The 25390-nt window shown below is 29.2% G+C and overlaps 2 protein-coding genes across 4 annotated transcripts; one reads left to right on the top strand and one right to left on the bottom strand.

Moving 5' to 3' along the window:
- Positions 1-3636: 3636 nt before the first annotated feature.
- Positions 3637-7383, top strand: LOC137820653 (putative magnesium transporter NIPA9). Of its 3 annotated transcripts, none has more exons than XM_068624837.1 (9): positions 3637-3845; positions 4191-4289; positions 4427-4556; positions 5038-5126; positions 5424-5480; positions 5605-5663; positions 6120-6240; positions 6426-6574; positions 6812-7383. In XM_068624837.1, the coding sequence occupies exons 1-9, from the start codon at positions 3735-3737 to the stop codon at positions 7005-7007; spliced, it is 1011 nt and encodes a 336-aa protein (XP_068480938.1). In that variant the 5' UTR covers positions 3637-3734; the 3' UTR covers positions 7008-7383. The 3 variants fall into 3 exon arrangements, with proteins under 3 accessions (XP_068480938.1, XP_090151705.1, XP_090151704.1); XM_090295579.1 differs by having other exon boundaries at positions 3641-3845; positions 4427-4561; positions 5038-5130; XM_090295578.1 differs by having other exon boundaries at positions 3671-3845; positions 4427-4561.
- An 8205-nt stretch (positions 7384-15588) lies between these two features.
- LOC137821440 (cytokinin riboside 5'-monophosphate phosphoribohydrolase LOG8) lies at positions 15589-18526 on the bottom strand. Its single transcript, XM_068626034.2, is given in 8 exon segments — positions 15589-15777; positions 15779-15847; positions 16440-16583; positions 16664-16734; positions 16910-17009; positions 17285-17315; positions 17428-17525; positions 17907-18526. Coding segments are annotated over 8 exon segments (681 nt in total). The 5' UTR covers positions 18021-18526; the 3' UTR covers positions 15589-15723.
- Between the last annotated feature and the right edge of the window lie 6864 nt (positions 18527-25390).

The raw sequence follows: 25390 nt of genomic DNA, 5'->3' as shown, positions 1-25390 counted from the left end.
TTTCTTGGTCGGTCGGTCGGTTTGCACGTATGTTCCTTTCCAAGCAAGTTCCTTCCTCTCCTCTACTTGCTTCACTCCTCGATCTTTATGTAGTTCAGACTCAAATAGTACCTGCAGAAGACACTCTGATGCTCAAGTCATATTTAGTATTCAACACTCGGTATTCTGAGTACTGTATAATTACGTGTCTTATTCTTAAAATTTGTGTTATTTATATTATTTTAGTGGACCTTTCTTATTGAACCAGATTAGAGAGAGTATAAGTCATGTTTAGAAATACATTACTTAGCTCTTAACTTTTGATTAGATTTACTAATTATGCTTAAACATAATCGGTTGTGAAGTATCGACCGATGTAATGATTACATGGATTCGATTGTGCGGACCCTACCAATACACTTATGAGAATTGATGTTTGGTCTTACAAGTAAAAAAAAAAAATTAATTATTAAAATAACATGAAATATGATGTGAATAAGAAGGAAGATGATATTACCTTTTTTATTATTTGACGAAAACCAAATATATCAATAAACATATCCAAACATATTTAGAATATCTCAAACACTTTCTATAAAATAAAATAGAGAAAATTACATTTAATTTCTCAAAAGCTATATGACACTTAATTTTAGTTTTAAAATAAAATAAAATGATTTTCACACATTCTTTAATACTTAAATAAATATTCAACATTTCTTAATTTTGTAATACATCATTATCACCTTTTTATATTTTAATAAAGTAATATTTAATTTTGATATTCTTTTAAAATATTGCATTGAATAAAATTTAAATAAAAATTATGAACATTAAAATTAAATAAAAAATATTTAAAGAGTTTTTATAAATATTAAATTAGTTTTTTATGTAAATGGAATCAGGCAGATAAATGTAAATTTATTAAAAACATAAATAGTGTAAATTTCATTTATTAAAAACATAAAAATAAACAAATATTTATTTAAAAATTATAAAAAGTGTAAATGTTTTTTATTAAAAATAGAAAAAAAATATTTATTTTTAAATTATAAAATATAATAATATTATTCAAACCTTAGCAGAGGTAAATATAATTTTCAAAAGACTCTGTATCTTTTAAAAGTTAAAAAAAATGTTTTGGACTTGAATTATAATTTGATTCAATTTATGGCAATCTCGTTTGATCACAAACCTAATAATAGAATTGAGTGTATGAATTCTTTTACAAACTAATAAGTTTATGTGATGTGATGTGTAGCTTTTAAAATCGAAACTTTTAATGATTATTTTTTAGGTGTTAGTGTCGTAAATGTATTATTGTTGTGTTTGGATGAGGGAGTGAAAAAGAAATTATTGGAAGAAAAAGTGTAAAAAAGTTAGGGTGTTTGAATTAAAGTAAATAAAGTGAAAAGTGTAAGAAAAATTTATAAAAGTTTGTGAGTAATGTGATAAGTGTGATTGAAATGATATTTTTTTTAATTGATAAAAATGTAACTTTACACATTTTCCTTTGTATTTAAAAATTTATAAAAAAATAATTTGATTGATTATTTGTGAATTATATTGTTTTTTAATTAAAATATTTTTTTTCTGCAATTGAAACATCATTTTTAACAAGCTAACTTCGAAAAAATATAAATTATATAAATTGTTATAAAATTTATTTATAATAAAGTTATAATTGTGAATTATTTATTTTTCAATTATAATTGTATCAATTAAAAGATTATTTTTGGTACTGGAACAAATTATTTATGATAATGTGTTGGAGTTATAATTTGTAAAAGAAAAATTATGAAATAAATATTAATGCAGTATTTTAGTTTATTAAAGCAAAATTCATTAATAAAGTTTGTGTATATATGCACTTACATGCAATTGTTATGGCACATGGTGGTGAAGGATAATAAGGTAAAATGTAAAAAGAATTTAGAAAATTTTCACAACTCAACAAAGAACCATTTTTCACTTTATCTGTCTTTCCCCTCCCTGTATTACTCGCAAGTCCTGGATACAAATACAAAATTTCATCGCTTTTCAATATGGATAAATAGTGTTCAGCGGATCCAAAGAGAACCTAAATGTGTTTTTTTGAGTTGCTAAATAATAGGTTTAGTTATATTTTATTCAATTTCATGAATTTGAAGTGAAATTAAAATGTAATTAATAGACATATTTGTAATTATATATGTCCTAAGAGGAATAAATAATAAATTCAATAAAAATATTATATAATTATTTTAATAATTTAATTAAATTACATTATCTTACTTTATTTTGTTATAATGTTATATAAAATTATTAACCATAACGACAAAAACAAATAATATTATTTATTCACGCAATATAAGAGAACAATTTTGTTTTAAAGAATTATATGTATATATTTCATTTTTATGAAAATAATGTGTTTGAGTATTTTGTAATGAATTAAAATATTTTCAAATAATATGTTTATTTTGTGATGTGTGGTGGTATTTTGAAGATGTTATATTAAACATATTAAAAAACGAGATATATTAATACTTTTAATTTTTTTAGAGTTTAATATATGTATATATAAGCAAAATAATTATTTTAATATATATTTTAAATTAATTATTTATAAAATTCAACAACTCATTAGTATTATTTTCTACTAATATATTGAAGTTAGTTAAAATATTCTAAATTTCTTATAACAAAAAACATGGATTTTTTTTTACTCAATTTCTTATATAACACTATTTATGCTTTTATTTATCCATCTAACACCTTTTTATTTTATTTTCAGATCTAGCACTTTTTTTTTATTTCTTTATCTAGCACCATTTCAAAAGTAAAAAAAAAATATTAATAAATTAAAAAAATGATAATTTTAATTTTGAATACATTAAAAAAATTATTTTTAATGTTTAAAATAGTTATTAATGAATAAAGAAATGAGTTTTTACAAAATAAAAATAAAAAAGTAATAAATTAAAAATGTTTAGTTTAATTTTTTTTTTAAGAATGAAGAAAATAAAAAATTAAACATAAAAGTTAAATCTATAAACAAAAATTAGTATTTATTTATTATTATTGATGATGTAATCATGTTATTTCAAGTAAAAAAATACAGGACATAATTATAAAAAAATTAAAGTCAATTAGTATTAATTAGTAGTAGACACATATGTAGTATTAATTAAAGCTTAAAAATGAGTAGACACTTTAATATTATATGTGTCTATGACTAATTAATATTAATTAACTTTATTTTTTTTTATAATTATATCTTATATTTTTTACTTGAAATTAACATGATTACATAATAATAATAAAAATAAATGCTAATTTATGTTTATAAATTCAACTGGTATGTTGTTGTAGGGTTTAATTTTTTTTATTTTCTTCATTTAAAAAAAACTAAATATTTTTTTTAAAAAAAACTCATTTATTTATTTATTAATAACTATTTTAAATATTAAAAATATTTGTTAATGTATTCAAAATTTATTTTTTATTTTTTTAATTATTATTTTGAAATTGTGTGGATTGATAAATAAAAAAATATAAATAGAAAAATAAAAGTGTAAATAATATTAAACTTGAGTCGTATATAAAGTTCTTAGAGAGTGTTTAAATTTTTAATCACTGCTTCAAAACGAAATAAGTATTGGCGTGGAATAAACAATTAATAGCTAGTTTATGACAATTAGCAAATCCTAGGCGCAAAACAAAACGGAGGAGTAGACACGCAGAGCAGAGGGAGGAAGAAAGGGTCGGAGAAAATGTGGGAATCAATTGTTTTGACGGTGGTTGCCACCGCCGGAAACAACATCGGCAAAATCCTTCAGAAGAAGGGCACCATCATTCTTCCTCCTCTCTCTTTCAAGTTCAAGGCATCTTTCTCTTTTCTCAATTCCACATTTTTTCCCCATTTTCATATGCCCATGGTTTTCTTTCCCTTCAAAATCTCACCTTTGATCATAACTATTCCATTAAACATACGCATGTGTTTTTCTTTGATGTGGATGTACGTTAACCCCAAAACTTTCAATTTGAGCGTTTTTTTTTTTTGTGTACATGCACGTGCGTGTGTATGAACGTGGGATTTTGGGTGAAGGACATTTTACCAAAGATCCCATTTTTCATTGAAGAACGTGTGACTAGGAAGTCACTGTTTGATTAAGGATTAACATTGGTATCGTATTTGGTACTTTTTGACAATTATGTTGTGTTTGCAGGTCATAAGGGCATATGCTTTGAACAAAACCTGGATCATAGGTTTTCTGATGGATATATTTGGGGCACTGTTGATGTTAAGGGCATTAGCTCTGGCTCCTGTAAGTGTTCCAGTCATGCCTATAATAGAAGCATAATTCAGAAGAAAACTAATGGATATTACGTTATCATCAGCAGAGTCTTTCAGTCCCTTACCCAAATTTTATATTTGTGTAATTTGGTTGTTCTTCTGATTTAGGTCTCTGTCATTCAACCAGTTTCTGGTTGTGGACTGGCAATCCTCTCAGTCTTTTCTCATTTTTATCTAAAGGAAGTCATGAATGTTGTTGATTGGGTGGGCATTACCTTGGCAGGTTTCGGTACAATAGGTAATGTAAGTTAAAGTAAAGAGCATTTAGTGTAACTGCTTTTATTTCCTTTGACACACTCGCGGAACATGGTTATTGAAGTAATGCTAAAAAATATATATTCTGTTTCCATTTGTTTGTCTCACTAACAGAAAAAAAAATAATTAAAATCTTGTGCACTTATTGCTAATTCATTTTGTTGATAATGACATGAGTAACAAAATTTCAAGGTTTTTATGTATAGTCAGAATTTGAATCCAAACATAAAAATTGTAAATGTGATGTACTGATGATACAACCATTTTCTTTTTATATTGTGCAGTATGCACTTGTGTTGCGTGGCTGAGCAATGTATTGAGATTTCCTGGAATATTCCTAATTTATTATCTGGCTGCTAATGAAATCAATTTTGCAGTCGGTTTCTGGAATTTTATGTGTTATTCTATTGGTACAAGACTTAGGTTTATGTATTCAATTTGTTAATATGCTCTTCTATATTTAGGAGTTGGTGCTGGAGGTGAGGAGCAAGAGGCTGCTGCTCTATCTATATTTCACATACCGTGGCTGGCATTTGTTGTTTTCATCTTGTTTGTAGGTACCCTGTCTTATGCTTTGGTTCATTGTTTACCAACTTTCTTTATAGTCAATAGGAAGGCATTTCTGTGGTCTCGTGGAACTAATCACGCAGCAGTATGATTTTTTTTTCACAAACCTGAATGCATGATTACAAGCCTTACGGTTTTGATACATTGTTTTATCAATAGTATTAGTTTTTTATTGGCTTAACTTTTCTTTAGTGAGTGTAGGGTCATTAGTGCAGCAAAGTAACATTACTATTTTTTAGTTTCAAACAGTCACTTTTCCTAATTGTTAGAACCACTTGTACAGATAATGCTTAATGGATGGCTTCGAATATGTAAGCGTAATCGAAGAGAACAAGAGATGGTAATTAATGTTTTTTAATCATGATGGATGTCTTTATTCTTACATGTTATACCTCCCATGGTAATCTTATGGGATATACTGTCCTTTATTCTTCTTCCATTGCCTGACATTTTAAGTGATGCAGATGGAATATGATGTTGTTGAGGAAATTATCTATGGCTTGGAATCTGGAATTTTGTTTGGGTACTGTTACTTCCCTACTACATTTATATGTCGTGCTCTTAGATGAACACATTTCACTTCCTTCATTTACCTCAACTCCTTAATGTTAGGATGAAGAAGATGACAATTGAGTGCTTATCTTTCTTTTTCTTTTTAATCAAGAATGCTCTGTGGTGAATAATACAGCTAGTAGAATAACAAGGCATTTAAAACAAACATGATCTGCTTTTTCTAAGTATGAGCATTTAAAAATATACATATTTTTCATTGATTACAATATTTTTATATGTGAAGTCTAAACCTTAGTTCAATTAGATCTGTCAGCTTTTATTAGGTATCACTGCTTTCTGTCAGCTACTAACAAAAACAGCAGTGGATAAGATATAACATTACACAGAACACACACACACAGAGATAACAGAAGTTGATTATAATTCATAAGTTCTTATAAATAATTCTATTAGTATGAAAATGCAGGATGGCATCTGTAATATCAAAGATGGGGTTTCTGTTCCTGGAGCAAGGCTTCTCCAAGCTGTTGGTTCCTATATGCTTGATCGTAAGTGTATGTTCAAGTGGTACAGGCTTTTACTACCAGGTACTTTGAAGATCTTTTTCATACTATTTACTGTGTTGGGAACTGTTACATCCCTTAAGCCTAAGGGACATTTCAACCTATGGATGGTGGGATTTCAGTCAAAAACAGGCTAGATATTTGTCCAAGATCTGCGCTGCCAATTTCAGAGATACTAACCTCTTTTGTATTTACTTCTCCAAATGCAGACACGTGGTCTAAAACACGGGAGGGCTATTATAATTTCTACATGCGCCGCGGTGGCTTCAATTTTGACTGGTGTACTAGCTGGGATGCTTGCTCTGGGTGAAAGACTTCCTTCGGCCCCAAAAGCTCGCATGTTACTCCTTCTAGGATGGTAATAATTGATGATATACTTCTCTAGTTCTAAATTTCACTCCCTCTGTTAATAGTGGCATTGCATTCATTAGCATATCCTGTTCCGCTTTTAATCTTAGATGCAAGTCTTTTTCTGATTTAGTTAAATGCCTTCATCTAATTAAGTTAATATATATAATATTGTCGTTCTCAAATAAGATGGACACCTTCAAGTTTTTATGTCAGGAATACTTTAATCGTAAATGTTTTGCTGCAGGCTACTTATTATCGTTGGCGTGATTTTACTTGTTGGTTCAGCAAAGCTAGTGAAATTCTTTCGATTGTCTTCACACAGCTTTAAGAGAAGCAACGTTGATAAGAATTATGCCCATAGAAGATCTGCAGCTTCCCGTAATAGGGAACCCAGCCCAACTGCTGTCACTCAAGCGGCGACCATAAACCATTTACTCTAATAATCTTCCAAAGAAAAAGCTTGATTTGACTTTTGCAGGAAAATGATCCTTCATCCATCCTCAGGATTCACCTTCACCTCTTGAAGAAGATCCCTTTTGTAAGGCTAAGTTGTTTGTGTACAGTGGTTGCTTTTATCCGAGGGCATGAATTTTTAGGGATAATTCCTTCTGGCTCTCATAATTCATTAACTTTCTGATGCTACTTGTATAAACTACACATGGACTTGTGATATTTCTCAATATTGTAAATGAGGATGGTATAGTAGCATGCAGAATGCTAGTATAGCATGGAAACAACTTGCAGGCTGCAGTACAGAATACTTCATTCTTAATTTCTTATGCTAATGTAGTAGCAGCAACGAATCTTCTTTGAGAATTGATACGGTTTCTGTTACCAAGTAGTACAAGAAGCTGTACTTTTATCCTCGAATTTTTCATTTGGGCAAAAGGGTCGATTCTATGAAAAGGCCACAAACCCTCTGTTGAAGGGAAACATAATGATCTTTTGATCCTCACTGCTTGATGAGGGAGAGTTTACTACGTGAGATGATAAAATCACACTTAAAAATTGATTAGAAAAAAGATACGCAATCGTTCAGATTTCATTTTATATTCTAAACAAGATTTTTCACGAAAATGTTTTGAAAAAAAATAAGAACACTTAAACTAATATTACAAGAATATAAAAAAGAAGACAACATATAATTATTTAAATTCTTATATTTCAAACATTCTCTCAAAAAAAAAATCTTTTTGCATAATAATTAATAAAAATTCATGTATCAGAATACTATATTATGAAAATAATACTTCACTGTCAAGTGGGGTAAGAGAATTATCTCCTTTTTTTTATAAAAAAAGGAAATATTGAGTAAAATTAACCACGATGTGTTTTACTTCTTTTTTTCCCCTTAAAACTGAAAGAGTGGTGGAGACAATGAGTTTGTGTTTTATTTTTGTGTTTTACTATTCAAGATGGAATAAACTGAGGTGAAAATATTAAAAATATCTTAGTTTTCTTCTCTTATACATTTCATCAATTTATTTATTCTTTAGTATATTTAATTTTATGTCTTAATATTTATTAAAATTAAATGCAATCTAAAAGAAATTTGAAAACCCTCCTAATTTAATTCTCATCAATTCTCACATAATAATAAAGAACTTTATGGAGGAGGTGGGGCGCATGACATCTCCCGCTCCTATAATCCTCCCCTACTACTTCTAAATCAGAGAGTATAAAATATTATTTCATGACTTATTATTAGATAAAATAATAAAAATATATTTTGAATGAGTTACTATATATTGATTTAGTAAGATCTTAGTCTCGATTATATTGTGTATTATGTGCTACATGTTGTAAAACTATGTATATCGCAAAACGAAAAACAGAGTGCGATTTTGCGAAACAGAAAAACAGAGAAGTGGCTTTGATTCATGAACCCTAAAACAGTTTTGATTTACAAACCTAAAATCCAGGGTTCAGTTTCTTTGTTATACGATTCACGGAAACCCTCGAGCAAGCGTTCCTTTTCTCTTCTCTCATGATCTGTGCAAGGGCAAAGCGTGAGACTCGGACCTTCGAAGAATCCGTTCTTCTCGGGAGGTTGTGCAGCCGGGACCTGGAGTAGTGCCGCAGATGACTACTGGAACGTGGGTTGTGGCCGTTTGGGGCTGTTACCTTTTTCCCTATATAAGCAAGGGTTTCCCTCATTCAAAAATTGCATCTCTCTCACACACCTCTTCATCTTCTTCAGACCCACTCGTTCACCATCTTCTTCCTTTCCCCAATTTCAACTTTTCACTTTCTCTCTCCTTTTTATTTTAATATTATAATATTTCTGGGTTCTATTTGGTATTACTCTTTTAAAGAGAAACTTGCTAGTTCTGATCATCGGAAATTACCGGGAAGTTCCTATTGTATCCTGGGGGACTTGCACAATACACCGCGAATAAGTCCTTACGGACAGTGATCACTCACGCTTCGGAAAATCTTTTTGTTCGTTTTAAAGCCTATTTTACTACACTACACGTGTAAGGAGAATTTAAATACATTTTAACTCGTTAACCTTCTGATACCTCTTTTAATAATATAATTGTAATGAAATTTTAAATTTTGTGATAGAATTATGAGTTTTAAAGTAGATAACACCTTAGATGCAATAATTGATCCTAATGATGTTATCTCAATATACTTGAGATTAAAATATTAGCATAACATTGACGTCATTTGTATAAGTAGAAAAGTGATTTTAAAGATTAATCATAGTCCCCTTAACTCTCAAATGGAAGAATGACGAAGTAGATATAAAAATGAATCTTCGTTTTTTTTTCACCTCAAAAAGGAATTTGTTTTAGTTCATCCAATAGTTTCAGAGTCAGGATAAGAATAATTTAAAAATAATTACTAATTTAAATATCAAATGTTTAAATATTTTTTTAAAAAAATATTGAAGGAAGTAATAGTTACTTTGAAAAGGTTAATAATATACCCCAATGTTAACACCATATCCATTTCAACATAACAACAAGAAGGATAAAAAGTATACAACTCTCATAAACCCAGAAAGTTTAGGTCATCAAATTATTAAACAAACCACATTAACTATTACTTGAAATAATGACTTGAAGTTTCAAGTACAAAGATTAATAAAAAAATGTGGTGGTTTCATCTCGAACTTATAAAACAAGTAGGTCAATTGAAGACAAAAAGAAGGGAAAGGAAAATATAGTAAAAACTTTAATATATATATATATATATATATATATATATATGTTATTTGTTCATCACAAATATTGCAGGTTTACTAAATCCATATAGCGAACTGTAGTTATGATTCTGAAAAATTTGAAATTTTTAGTAGTATATACATTTTTTTGCATATAGAATATTATCATCATGTCAAAGTGACAATTACATAAATTTACTTGATGTCGGTAAAATAAAGTTTGTAAAATGTAAGTATGAAATTATGTGCATGTTGTTCTGTGATAGGTATTTTGGGCATAATATTACATAACATTTTTTTTCTACAAAATATAAGGTGAATTTTCTGTGATGTTTCATTTTGTTCTCTGATAGTATTTGTTCATAAATAATGGAAGACCATGTTCTTGGGAACCTAGGTGTGAAATAATTTTTGCTAAAACCAGAAGTGGCAGATGCAAAGCTATAAAAGATCAATCATTTGTCTTCACATTTACAAACCATTCATTACCTTCTTTAAATAGAAGAATCCAAAACTTCACATTTGTTACTGACATTTTTGTCTACTCATTACAAAATAATATATAAAGAGGACTTCTATGCAATATAAATTTTAATATATAAACATATATATTTTTAGATATGAAGACTAATTTTTATTTTGTTTTTAAAATAATAAATAAGGGGTCTTTTATATATACAAAATTATATTTTAATATGATAAATAAATTTAAAAAGTGACTTTTTTAAAGTGACGAAATCTACGTTCTTTTATATTTCTTCAATTCGGTAACCTAGTTTCAGAAACAATTTTACACGGATATGATACGAATATGGACACAAAAATACGTATAATATTTAAAATGTAAAACACGAAACACATATCTATATATTATATAATAATAAATTATATAAATTGACAATAAAGATTTATGTGCATAAATATGTTTCAGTATTTTGTTAGGAGAAAAATATTTCTCATGACTAGTTGAAAATGATTTTTTTCTTATTTTTATAATTATAATAAAATTTTATACAATAAATTTTAAGTTTAAAAAATTGTTGTATTTTTTTTTTAAAAAATTATGTTAAAATCATGCTAGAATTGTTAGAAATCCAACAAATATTTTTTGAATTGGACACTTCACCGATACATATCTTACAAGAGTCGTACGAGTGTCGATGTTTGATACATGTGTTCGATATGAACACACAATTTAAGAGACATGTCCAAGTCTAATAACTTTTACACTACTCTTATATCTGATCTAAACTCGTATATCACCTCTAATGGAATGGAGCTTGTTATACTAAAGCTTATTATTGGTGCTTAGTAAAAAGTTGTTGTTGGAATTGCACCAGATCTTGTGATTTTTTTTCATCAGATTTTTTATTTTTTCAAATACATTACATATATATTTTAAAGTTATTAGAGAGAATAAGTGTCACAATCTTCTTCGTGAAGAATATGTAATTGTTGAGGAAGTTTATCTATGTTTAGGGTTTAAATAAATTACAATAGACTCTAAAACATAATTAAATTGTAATTGGTTTTTTTTTTCTACGCATAGGTCTATAACACTAAAGATTCAGTCATAAAATATAAATAGGAGAGACATCTAAGAGACACATGTAATTTTTTAATAAACCCTAACACTTGCGGATGGTACTCAAACTAACTTGAGTGTCGGAATATCTTCGTAAGTATCTACCATTGGTGAAACAGAAGGATTGAAATACCTAGAAGCCGAGAAACCTAAAAACCCAACAATAAGAAGAATCATTCTTGAAAGAATCTGACATTGTAAGAACAAATAACATAAACAAAACTTACAAACTATAAACTTGATAACTAAATTCTTAGTAACTAATTAGATACTAATTTAAAAACAATTTATAATTTTTTTCTATTAATCATAAAAAAATTATAAACCAATAATTATTCAGTCTATATAATATTATCCAATTTAGTTAATATAATAATTAATAACTTTTTTGTTTTTTAAATACAGTTTTAGTTATTGATATTGTAATAATGTATGCTGATAAAAAAAATATTAGAGATGGAATTAATCAACTCTCATGGTTTTTATTAGTTACACAGTTTTTCAGTGTCGTTTTTTTACCTTTCTACAGTTATTTTATTCAATTCTGTGCCTACGTTGAGATTCTAGAATTGGGTCGACAACTCAAAAAATTTGATCTGCCATATATATGCATTTTGGTTTGAGGGGAAGAGGGGTCCCCTTGTTTGCCCAACAGTTCTTCGACAGGTTTCACATGTCAGTTCTCAACACTGTTGTCTATCTTAAACTGTAACAAGGTGCTCTCTACCTCAACTACGTTCTTGTTTTAATGATGTGGTCAATAGTCAATACTCAGTTCTACAAATGAAGTGGACACATTAAAGGGTGTAAAGAAAACAAGGATTTTCTTTCATGCTTCAACCCATGAGTTTAAGATTTTTCCTTTGAATTCAATTCCATGTTGAATGCAAAGGAAGTGGTGTCATCAATAGGAGATTAAAAGGAAGATCAATTCAGGAAAGTTTTATCTGAATGGTGATATGAGTTGGTTGAACATGAGGAGTGACCCAAGAACACAAAATGTGCAGTTGAATACCTCTGCAATCCTTTCAGAGTGGGGCTGTGGCAAACAGTTAACAACTTTTCAAGAAGACAGCAAACAAATTATGAAGAGGAAAGAACAAAGGGAAGAGGGACCCCTCAAGGGAAGTAACAGCACTCCCCACTGGGCTTTATCTTGTGATATAACCATATCACTTGGTCCACCACCACAAGGACCAAGACGCGGAATGTACTGTGCTGTGAAAATCCAACTTCACACTACTACTCATAATCCCTTAGCCATCATCACACTTGTGACCTGACCAACCTCAAGGGGACTCAACCGACACAAAAGGACAGTGCAAGACCCAATTACATGACTCATCAAAGGCAAAGCCAAAGAACCATACAATGCAGGTCCTGCTCAATAGTTCCCTCTGAATTCAAGTCTAGTGCAATAACCATTCAAACATGCTCACATTTGTCCCACTCTTCTATTACCACATTCAGCATACAAGAGTCAATTTCCATAGTTAATGTCAGTAAAAATATGCACACTTCAATGTATAGCCATGTTCATCTATGTAACCTTAATAATTAATTAATTTTCTCTTAAAAGAAGTGAATTTTAACTCTAATTCCACCTTATAAAATTGGTTTATTATGAAACTAAAATATTTATGGGTGGTTTGATAATGAACCGACTAGAGATAAAGTCAATTAACAGTATATAAGTGTGGATGTAAACATTATCTTACAAGCTTATTTTATAAGATTTAATTATGCTTAAAGTTTATTTCTTGAAATGATATTAAAATTATTTAGAATATATCATAGCGAAAGTTTGTTCGGCATATCAGATCACCCGTTATCAGACCACTCTCGAACCACCTATAAATATCTAGTCTCACATGATAGAGAATGTATTGAAAATCTCACATCGACTAGAAATAAAATCAATTTATGGTATATAAGTGAGCACAAACCTCATCTTACAAACTGATTTTATAAAGTTAAGTTAAACTTAAGATTATTTTATTAAGATTAAGTTGTTTCCCCTAGTTTTGTTTACTTAAACAATAATTCAAACAAACAAACTCAAATCCATCTGGTTATGGTATATCAAGCTATGAAAATGTTAATTCAACAACTAGGATATTGATAGCTGCTAAATTTCAGTAATATTTCATATAAAATATAGACGCTTATGAGTATTAATTGCTAAAATAAGTATAAAATAACTCCTAATTTATACATTTTTACATATTTTATGATTTTAATTTGAATATGAACGATTTATTCCCAAATTTTGTGTTAATTTCAGGATTTTAGGGGAGAATGAAGATGATTGGGCGGAAGGAGAATATACAAAAATAAAAAGGGAAAGTTGGAATGTATCAACACTCACCAAGATACCAAAATGCGTAAAGGAACCATCTCACCACCAGGGGAGCTCGCTCAAGCGAGCTATATCTTGCTTGAGCAAGATAGCACCAATGAAGTTGGGTTGGACGTCGTTTTGCTCGCTCGAGTGATCCCATTCTCACTTGAGCGAGAATCCACTTAAGCCCAATCAAATTTAGGTTAAATAGGGGTTTGAGGCACAACCCTAGTGTGTAAGATTGAGAGGAAAACACCATTGAGTGACTTGTAACCCAATTGGGAAAATAAGAGGTGTGAGAAACATTAGAAGAGACAGTCGTTAAGGAGAAACATCATGGATCTTCTTTTCATGTTTTCCGTGCGTGTAATAGTCATAATGAGTGATTAATTTTGCCATTTGGAATTGAGAGTAATCTGTGTAAACTCTTATGTATTGGGGTGATATCTTAATATAATATTTTGTTTTTGATTGATTATTGGTACTATTGTTTTGCTTGTAATTTTTGATCTAGAATCTTAAATTTGACACGTGCTGATATTATTAATAATAAATTATTTTTATAAATGTGCGAGAAATCAATATTTAAGAAGCATCTTAATAAATTTATATGGAAGGAATTAATATAAATGATTTTTATACTATCATCAATATCAATACGATCATCAATACCTACATTCTTTGTTTAGTGATGTTTAAGCTGCTTAAACTTGATTTAATTATAATGACGGTGAACTTGTTTTTGTTTTATTTTTTTAATGTTGCCTGGTTACTTTAGTTTCTCAACACTCGTTAAGGAATAAACATTTATGTTTGAATCCTTATCCTATATTTATTTTATGATTAATTATAAACTTAAAAATGTTATTATTATATTTATGTTACAATCTTTTTTTATGAACATAACATAACATGATAGTTAAAGATAAATATGTGATACTTAAATATTAAATAAATATGTGCTCGGATAGGCTATATTCAGGATCATCCCTTAAGATAGAAAATTTATAAAAAAATATTAAAATATGCTGACATGACATAAAATGTAAAATTCCGAGTCATAAAAGTAAAAAAAAAATATTTTTCTATATTAAAAACATCAACAATCAAATAAAATATTTATTAAAGTGTTAATCTTATACTATTCTTCCATTATAATAAAAATAGCAATAAATTTTTTAAAGTGGTGTGCTGCAATTGAATTTGAAGAATATGACAAGTTTTATAATAGAGATGACATTATTTGCCCAACTCAAAGTTAAAGTAAGAAAAAGGATAATGTTAAAAATAGATGTGTGACAAAATAAAAAAGAACACAGGATACTAATTATATATGAAAAGAGTTCGGTGTAAAATATAACAGAAAATCGATTAAAGTAGTTTAAACATGTGTACAGAAGGTTCTAAGAGAAACCAATAAGAATAGTAGACTATACAGTTTTCAGTCTTACAAAAAGAATGAGAGAGACAATAAAGGATACGAGAGAAAGTGATAAAAAGAATTTCAAGTCAATAACATATTGCTGAAACTTTGGTCTTTGAAGACATTGAATAACATTGTATGATCCATGCAACTGAGTTTTGAGATAAGACATTTTTTGTTCCTATTTTAGTAAAATTCATTTAAGGAAACAAAAAAAGAGTAAAAAAAAAATATGTATTGCACCTTAGGAAGAATGGTAAAGGTTCATAAAATGTTGAGGTTGGCCAAAGGTGTAGGTTGTCCTTGATTAACCTATCTTGTCTAATTAAGGCACTACAAAGTGGAGCCAACCCATCACGCACAACTGAAATTCTGCTCAAGAAATGGTTATCATCTCTTTCCATTTCCAAGTACTTTTGGCTTTAATGAGTGGTAACAACCAGATATGACTATCTCGGCAGAAGGAATCAATTGAACATTAAATGAAAGAAAAAGGAAAATGATGAAAAGCAGCAAAGCCAATATATTAGCACTCCAGTCATAAAACAACGTGGTACACGGTAACAAACAACATATGGCCCCCATCTATGCAGGCACTTGTACACATCTCATATGATGAAGAATCACATCATAAATCAATTTTTGGAGGAAAAACTTCCATCAATAACACTCTCACTCTGCATCTGGATAATTACCTAATTGCTTCTTCGTCTGCCAGCTCTCATGAGGGGCAGCATGCTCGTGAGAAGGAGTGTAATGCTGCAAAAAGGAAAAGTCAGCTACAATTCAAGTTTAACACACTTGTTTTATTCCCCTAAGGAAATAAGACAAAAGAGAGAGTGAAGAGGAAACACGGACCCTTTGAAATCATTGATTTTTATGATCATTTTGAGAGTTTAAAAAGTCATACACCTCATAAGCTTTCATGTTTAGAATTGACACATAAGCAGACAAGTCCTATATGACAACAATTACCCATGAAAGTGCTTAAGGCAGCAAAGTCCTCCTTGACAACTGTCACACAACAAAGTGCCTAAGGGGGGAGAACATAAGAAAAGAATAACACCTCCAATGTCTATTCTCACGACTCCCCAAGTAATGATAAGCCATGCAAAAGTCTTATGTGTATGCTTTATTTTAAACTTCAGATAGCAGCCCTTAAACTGAGCAATTTGCATTTGACACGACAATATTAGCATTTTTTTCAATAATGATAGATGCTCAGTTAATTTTTCCTCATCACCCTAGTAAACCGGTCTACTATTAATTGATCTTCAAAGATTATTTCTCATATTTGAAAACACAGATTTACGAGGGTAAGGTGGAAATGAATGGCTAATTGAAATTAGACCTCCATCTTCATCATAAGTTCTTTGGCAGAAGTGGCAGAGACAACAATATTCCGTGCACAAGGCTTAATGAAGCCTTCTTTAACACCGTTGTCAAATAATGCAAGCAAACAGTTATAGTATCCGTCAACATTCAGTAGACCAACCTGTGCAGGATGATTTTGAGAGTTAGCATTTGATTGTTACATTAAGGATTTTGAACTACAAAGTAAAAATACCATGTTACCGGTTTTTTATGAATTCCAAGTTGGGCCCAGGTTATCATCTCCAACAGCTCTTCCATGGTTCCGTATCCTCCTAATTATAAGGACAGCGAGAGTCCATACTACATAATCAATACAAGAATCCAAAACACCAAAGAATACAAACAAATTCCGTACAATTAAGAACACTTTAAGTGGCATTCACATGTACAAGACACGTAATCATCAATTATTTTTAAAAATTATTTGAGAGCTGTTGAGGTAAATACCAGGGAGAGCAACAAATGCATCAGCTTCTTGAGCCATTGCAGCTTTACGCTCATGCATATCTGAAACAATTCTTACTTCACCTACTGTTTCACCAGATATCTGTCAAAATTGCAATAATTCATTGATTATATTTTCTCCTTCAAAAGCATCTATAAATTGTTTCCATGGCCAAGGGGTCATTATAAAAAAAGCACTAAAAGATTATATCAGTCCTGTTATCATTTAAGCTACATTCCAACGCATTGGTGGTAATGAGATAACCATAACACTAAATCCCAGAAATAAATAAACCAGTTGATTAAATTAACTGCACAGAAAAATAAACAAAATGATTAAAGATTGTTAAAGAAGTTGCTAAGGTGGAAGGACAATACCTCGAGAGGCATGAGAGCTTTTGGAATGATCCTGTACGTGGAGTGAGGGTAAAATGTGGAGAAGAAACAAACAAATGATGAGACAATGTCATCAATTATCAGTGACACTAAAAAGTAATTTTCTTTTTTCTTTGTGCACATACCCCAGGACATGGCAGCCTCCATCATACACTCTCTGAGATATTAAGCCCATCAGCCCAACACTGCCCCCACCATACACCAAGCCTAAGTTCCTCTTTATCTGTAATTCACACCAGAAGATAAAAATGAAAAAACACAAACAAAATGATGATGAAGAACTCTTCACTCAGCGTCTGCAGGCCACAGAATGCATTCATACAAAATTGTTAAACCTACCAGAAAAAAGAAAGACTCAGCCCACAAACAATAAAGAGCGTTCTTTCGCAGAAACAACAAATTCATCATCAAGTATCATCATAGAAAACAAGAGCTTCTTTACGTTGAGCACCAGTTATGCAGAACAGAATACATCAAAAGTGAACAAAGCAACACAGAGGAGGTGCTCTGAGACCATATAAAATTCTTTTTATAGACAAATGGTTATAGATAAAGAGAATAATATGCAAGATAGTGAAGAATGATGCAAGAGAAAACCACGAACCAGTTCATTGCCCAATTGAATCGCAGCGTCGCTGAAGATTTGTCGGTTGCCGGAGTTGCTACCACAGAAGACACACACGGTCTTGAACTTGCTTCTGGGGTACCCTTCCTCCATTCAAAATCGATGCTTTCTTTGCGGGTTTTCAATTCAAACCAAAACCACTCATTGGAAGAACAAAGAAAAGAAAAGAAGAAAAAAAGGGGAAGCCTTAACGCGGATCAAGATTATATGTTGTGCTTTACTACTTTAATACCTTTATGAGCAATGAAGAAAAGCCAGAAACTTTCTTTGAAGGGGTGATCCTAAATAGACAAATAGAGCATGTAAGAGAAATCGATGAGACGGGGACTCATTTTTTTCCACCCCACAACATGCTCTTATTTCTTTTCCAATCCTACGTCTTTTTGTCGGCTCTGTAAACTTTAAACACAGTATTACAATTAATTTACACTGCGATAATAACCAATTTCAGGGTTCCATTAACTAACCCACATACATAATTCCAATCATGTACTAATTGATCTACATCACCATTAATTTTAGTTTTAGTAGTGAGAGTATCTTCTCCTAAAAGGAGCTAAATTTCACTGTTCTTAAGGAATTCTTTAGTTAAGATTATTGTCTATCCTACGTGCTCTCATCTTCTATATATACGCGCAACAATATATTATTGTGGAATAATAAGATTAGATGGATAATGATATTAAAAAAAACAGTCGAATTTTCACTGAAATGATAGGGAAAAAAGGGTTGAAATGATCCTCGATGAGGTGTAAACATTTCTATCATGGTCAACTACTGTTTGTTCAAGAATTTTTAGTACGTTCAAAAGCTTTAACAGTAACAAGCTGTCTTTAATTAATCATTCGTTACAATGAAATTATTATTCAACCATGTTGATACCTGGTTTTTGAGAAGTCTCTTTCCGCTAAAAAAACATTGATTTTTCGTTGTTTTATGGTAAAAAACGGTGAATTTTTGTTTGGAATGCTTTTTTTTATTATTTTTTACCCGCACTCTGGTGTGGTTTGTGACGAAGAAAAGAACAGGATGAGCCATTGGAAGTTTAGAACATCCAAGTAAGATTTTCCGAAAAAACAAGGGTCAAATCAAATTAGGCAAGATGAAAATATATGCAAAAAAAATGGTGTACCAAGATTTATGTTTTTTTTTTGACAAAATATTTATGATCGTTGGTGAGGTATCGAATAAATTTCATCCTCTCGTATGTTAGCTATTCCAAACTCCAAAGAGATGCCTTCATATTTTCTTTTAGGTCATTTATGGACCACAAATAAGACTGGGTTTTATTTTTGTTACTAAAGGCATGGCCATTACTGGAAATGAATTGGTTCTTAGTAAGAAGAAGCATGTTGAATTTTGTGAGTTATTCTGGATCTAAGATTAATAAGGATCCTAAGAAAACTCTCCAGTTAAATAATTTTTCTGAAACATCTGAACACTGTGAAAGAAATTGAACAATTTAAAAATTGATAGTAGCAGATTTGTTGAATTGGTTAAGGCAACAATTGAGTTTGTGTGTGTGACCCTACCATTGAAAAAGGTTTATTGAATTGGTTGGTGGATGAGAGTGGAGGAGCGTGTGCGTGTGGCATGGGAATATGTGATGTAGCAGTAGCTGTAGCACTACAAAAGGGTGAAAGAAAGGAAACATCCAAAAATAAACATCATACGACATCTCATTGTCCTCCAAATGGACCTCAAACCTACGTTTCTACCATTTTTATTTTCAACAAATCTTCATTCTTTTCTAACAATACTCTTCCTCTTCTCATACTTTCTTTCTCTATATAAACATAATACGAGAAATCATAAAATAATGAAAACACCCTTTTTTTCCATATTATCAATCACAACTTTTTTTCTACATACTTCATTGAATTTTTTATGTTAGGTCCATGTAGCAAAAATATGTGTTTAAAAATATTACCTCTTAAATAATCTAAAATGAAAAGAAAGCTGATATTTTGACACTAAAAAACAGCAATAAATTAATAAATTATATTTTTTAATTTTTAACTTCAAATATTGGTATATATTATTATCAAATGGGTTTTCTTAATTTTAGAGGTGTCGAACTATCATTTTCAAAGTAAAAAAAATACTAAATTTATCAGAAAAACATATTTTTTTCTGTCTAATATGTAAAGTCGTGAACACACTAAAAATCACAACATTTACGTATTATAAAAAGAAAATCACTAAATTTAATTGAATATAGTTATCCATTTCTGCAATTTTTTATTATATTTATAGTTTTGTAAATTGTCGTTCTTCACTTAAAGGTTTTTAGTTTTCTCTTAAGAAAAATCACAACGTTTAAGGAAAAGTTTGAAGCTTGAGTGATTTTTTGACTTGGCTTTGAAGAAATGCTGAAGGAGGAGTTCTATTTGCTTGTATAATAAAGTGTGATATATCTTTGAGCCAGATTTGATTGCACAAACAAATGTCTTTGGTTTCCTTTTTGCCTTTCTCTTAATTCTTTTATTCTCTTCTTTCAATTTTATTGCAAAAGATACCATTTTTTTTAAATTAAGAAATAAAATATCAAAAGTAATATTTATATTTATAGTTTTTTAGAGATTGTATCATTTTAATAAAAATAAATGTCAAAATTAAATTGATACTTACATACCATATTATAATGTGCTAGTTAAAAAAAATATTCATATTTTGACAGCCTATAATAAGAAAATAACTATTTGATAACGAATTATATTAGTATTTTAATTGTATTTTTCTATTTCTTAAATTGATTTGCTGATATATTATTATACTGTTAAAAGCGTCAAGCGGACGTTTATTTGACAAAGTTAGTCCAAATTTAATTTAAAAATGTTTTTTTTATTTATTTTGCCCTCTGTTAAACCAAAATCTAGGCTCCATTGGTATAAATGACCACTCAATAATATTAAATACACACAAAAAAAAGACAGAACTTAACTATAATTACTTAATAATTTATATGATGTATTTAGTTAAAAACTTAAACTTAATGTTTGGTGTCTACAAATGCAATATAATCCAATATAATTAGGGTTTTTTTCTTCTTGCACCTTTATATATTCTTCTCTCACCTCCACAAATTTTCATATTTTCAAAAATATATTTCTATAATATTTTAGATTATGTAATCCGGAAGTCTTTTTTTTAAATTTGTAATTTGCTTACAGATTACATAATTTATAAGTCTTTTTTCCATATGCATAATTAGTTTCTGGATTATTTAATTCGAAAGTCTTTCTTAACTTATGGATTACATAATCTTAAATTCTTTTTTTAAATATGTGTCCGGATTACATAATCTAGAAGCTACCTATGAAAGTGACAAAAAGATATAAAAAGGTATCTTACCTTGTGTATGAAACGGACAGAATAACCTATGGAGGTGCACGAAGAAACCGTCAATAATTAGCATTTAAAGTCCATTTTGATTATATAAAAACTTACATTTCAATGTGTTAAGTTATTGAGAGGAGAGGAGGAGGATCCAGTGCAACATAGTGATATTTTTAGGCTTAGAAAGGCAACAACAATGCTGTCATATTTTTCAAAAATAGAAAAAGTAAAAAGTATAGAAAAACACACATCTACGGTTGGGCCTTCTTATCTCTATTTTCTCTTTCCCCCTAAATTCAATCAATATTCCAAAGAAACCCCAAAACATGGTATTTGACTTCTGAAATTGTATTTTCTCTCAGGACTTTTTCATGCAAAAAGAAAGTCCTCACAATACAGTTCATAATTGTTCTGTAAACAAAAACAGCAGGCAATAACATACATTGTTCTTGCATGTCATGGGAAGAAGACTCCCAATTGAAAATCTCGCATTCATACACCATCCTGTTATATATCTGTCATTCTTTGCTGCAGGTTTGGCCGCTAGCATGGCCATTATCACAGCCTTATGCAGCGTCAGATTCGGCAGAAAATCGTCACCGCCACCACCCACTCTCGATCCTGCAGAATTGTCCAAGGAATCGGACACTTCGCAGACATCAAAAACAGAGGAGAAGAATAGCAACGAGAACGAAAACGAGAAGGAGAAGGAGTTACCTCTTCCACCAGCATTGCAACAAATCCCAGTGGACCCCTTTATCTCAGAGAGAATGAAAAGAGTGACTTCTGAACGAAGGGTTCCATTGAGTCTAAGCATAAAAATGCCAAGGAGTTTGTCGGTGGCGAGGAACTGGGATGTAAAGGAAGAGAAAGTAAAAGGGCCTAAGTTGAAAGCAGAGGACTCTGTTTGGATGAAAACCATTATTCTCGGAGAAAAATGTGTCCCTGATGCAGAGGATGACCCTGTGATATTTGAAGGAAGGGGAAAGAGAATCTCAGCATACCACACAAAAAGGCATACCGTAGTGTCCATTTCTAGACAAACCTCTTTCATTGATCCTGATGCATTGTCATCATCACCTCTACCTAAAATCCAACCCCAAGATGAACCAATTAGCATGGCTTAATTTTTCCATCAAAAGTTTTGCCCTTTTCTCTTCTTCAGATAGTTAGCACATCAATGCGTACCAACATTTTCTCTGCCTCTGTACCTATTCGCCATTTCTATCTCTGAAGCTCGTGTTCTGGGTAATCAAATTCTCACATGAACAATGTTTCACGTACAACGTGATCATGATCCTGTACATTGTAAGAAATAGTGGCATCTATTGCTTTCGCATTTAGAAATTTGTTGATTAATTACAACCAACTGACTCGTTGCTCAAATTCAAATGGAAGAACATGTTCAATCAGATTCATCTTTAAGCTTATATTTAAAATAGGTTTTACTTTTTGCTGCACATTGTGAAAAACATGTTTTCATGCCTTTTTTTCTGTGCTAATATGTCACATCATTTGGTATTTTTTTCAGAATCGATGGTATATTCAAATCAAGAATAATAAATATGTTTATGAAACCAAACTCTAGTCAGTATAATAATATGAACTATTTCTTCCTGCACCTCCATATCCATAGGTTCTTCTTCTATCACCTCATACACAATGGAAAAATACTTTTTTAACCTTTTCGTGTCACTCCCATAGAGTAGCTTCCAGATTATATAATCCGAACACGCATTTGAAAAAAGACTTCATGTAATCTGGAAGTTAAAAAAGACTTCTAAATTACATAATCCGAAAACTAATATGCATCTGAAAAAAAGCTTTCGGATTATGTAATGCAAAAACTAATTACAAATTTGAAAAAAGACTTTCAGATTACGTAATCCAAAATATTATATAAGAGTATTTTTAGAAATACAAAGGTGGAAGAAGAATAATGGAGGTGCAGGAAGAAACAACCAATAATATGTAATATGAGTTCATGGAAAGACGATGATATTTAGTGTGAAATGTATTCGTATAAAAACTCGCTTGTACATATGAATAAATAATATCATTTTGTTTAAATAAATAATAATAATAATATATATTAAATATGAATTGAGAGTATATAATGCGCATTTCATTAATTCATTTTTATAAATATTAGTAATTTCAAGAAGAAGAAAAAATAGATTCTAATGATAGCAACATTGTATACATACTTAGTCAAAATCATAGAAAAACATTGTACATATTTAATCATTGTACTATTTTTTGTATGCAATGTCATTGCGTTGCATTTCTTTGATTAATGAGGTGAATAAGAAGATAATATAAATAAATAATTTATTTTATATTGTTAGTTTATGTTTTTGTTCCAACTAATAATGTGTATAACATTTTTTTTTTCTAAAATAAAAATCTAAATTGGAGTTTCTTGCCAAACCTAACTAAACATTTTAATGTTCAAGAAAGATGTATGTTATATTTTACTAAAATATAACAATTGACTTCCCTTTATTTTCACATTTAACATTAAACTTACAAGTAATACATAATTTATTTTTATTAGAAAGTAATATACACTCACATTCAAAACATGTGCTAAAACTTCTACCAAACTTTATAGAAAATATATACCATATATAAAAAAATTGGTTTAATTTTTAAATTATTGAACATTATATGAAAATGTTTTGAAAGATTTCAATATATTTTCATTCCAGAAAAAAATTCTAAAAATATATATAGTAATTTTAAATTATTTATATTTAAAATGTTTTGAAAAATTATACCAATTTCAAAATAAGTATCCAAATTATTTATTTTAATAGAATATGGATTTAAAATTCAAATATATAGAATTTAATTTATAGAAATTCACACTAGTTTTTTCATAAAATAAAATATGAATATAGATTTAATTTGTATTCAATTATTTTTAAATTTATATTGAATTTTTTAAAATCTAGGCACATCGTTAAATTCTGGTTAATTAAAATTTCCCTTTTATTCTTAAAGTTAAGGATACATATATTGTTATACTGTTGTTATTTATACTGACGGAAACACAGATGCAACAACCTTCATAATGTTTTTCTCTTTTACTTTATTTTTACGATGATAAAAATTTATCATATATACAAAAATAATTTTGGAATAGCATGTAAAAAATATGAATTGATTAAATAATTTTTTTTTTCTTATTCGGTTTAAATCTTTCTTCTTTTTCAAATATTTTCTCTTCTTTCATTGATAGTTTTGGGATTGGAGAGTGTGATGATGTTAACATTAAGGTTAGGATTGACTTAATGGTAGATAAAAAAAATAATGGTTTTACCAAAGAATATAATTGTTTGAAATGAAGTGAAGAGAGTGATTTGTGAGATTTGATGTGGAACGTGTGAGAGTATGTTCTCTCTTCCTTCCTATTGTTACCTTAAAATAAAGAAAGGAAAAGTGGAAAAGTCAATACAAAAACGGTACATTAATATTAATTTAAAAAATTAAAAAATAATTTTTGTTAAGTAATTAATATGAAATGACAAAATACTTCATTGTAGTAATAAAATGAGATATATTAAATAAGGGTATGATCGAAAAAAAATTATGTATATAAAAAAAGGTTATAATGAAAAATTCCCTTTACACATAGTTAATAGGTATAGATAGGTATAAATTAAAACTTAATTACTTTATTAAACAAAATAAATTAGAGTAGTTCATTTAATTGATAATAATAAATTTATTTGTTTTTCAAAATAATAACTAATATTAACTATTTTTTCTCTTTTTAGTATCACGTCAGTGTAAAAATAATTAATGCATAAACTTTATGAATTGAATTTTACATAAAAAGAAAATAATTTTATAAGTATAAACACAAAAAAAGGAGAATAATAATAGAATTCACGTAAATTTTTAAAAGATTACAATATTAAACATCATTTTAAAAATATTAAAATCAAAACGTTATATCTATATATAAGACGTAATTTATTTTGTTTATATTTTTTATTACAGTTAAATCCTTTAAATAATAATATAATATAGTAGTATAATAAATATAAATTTAATATATTAATGAAGACAGTGATGATAATCAATTAGTTACTCAGTAATACTTTTAATACATTTAC

This window comes from Phaseolus vulgaris, chromosome 9 (assembly GCF_051622355.1).
Source record: "Phaseolus vulgaris cultivar YP4 chromosome 9, ASM5162235v1, whole genome shotgun sequence".
In the NCBI taxonomy this organism is placed as follows: domain Eukaryota; kingdom Viridiplantae; phylum Streptophyta; class Magnoliopsida; order Fabales; family Fabaceae; genus Phaseolus; species Phaseolus vulgaris.
This window is presented reverse-complemented; position numbering and strand designations above follow the sequence as displayed.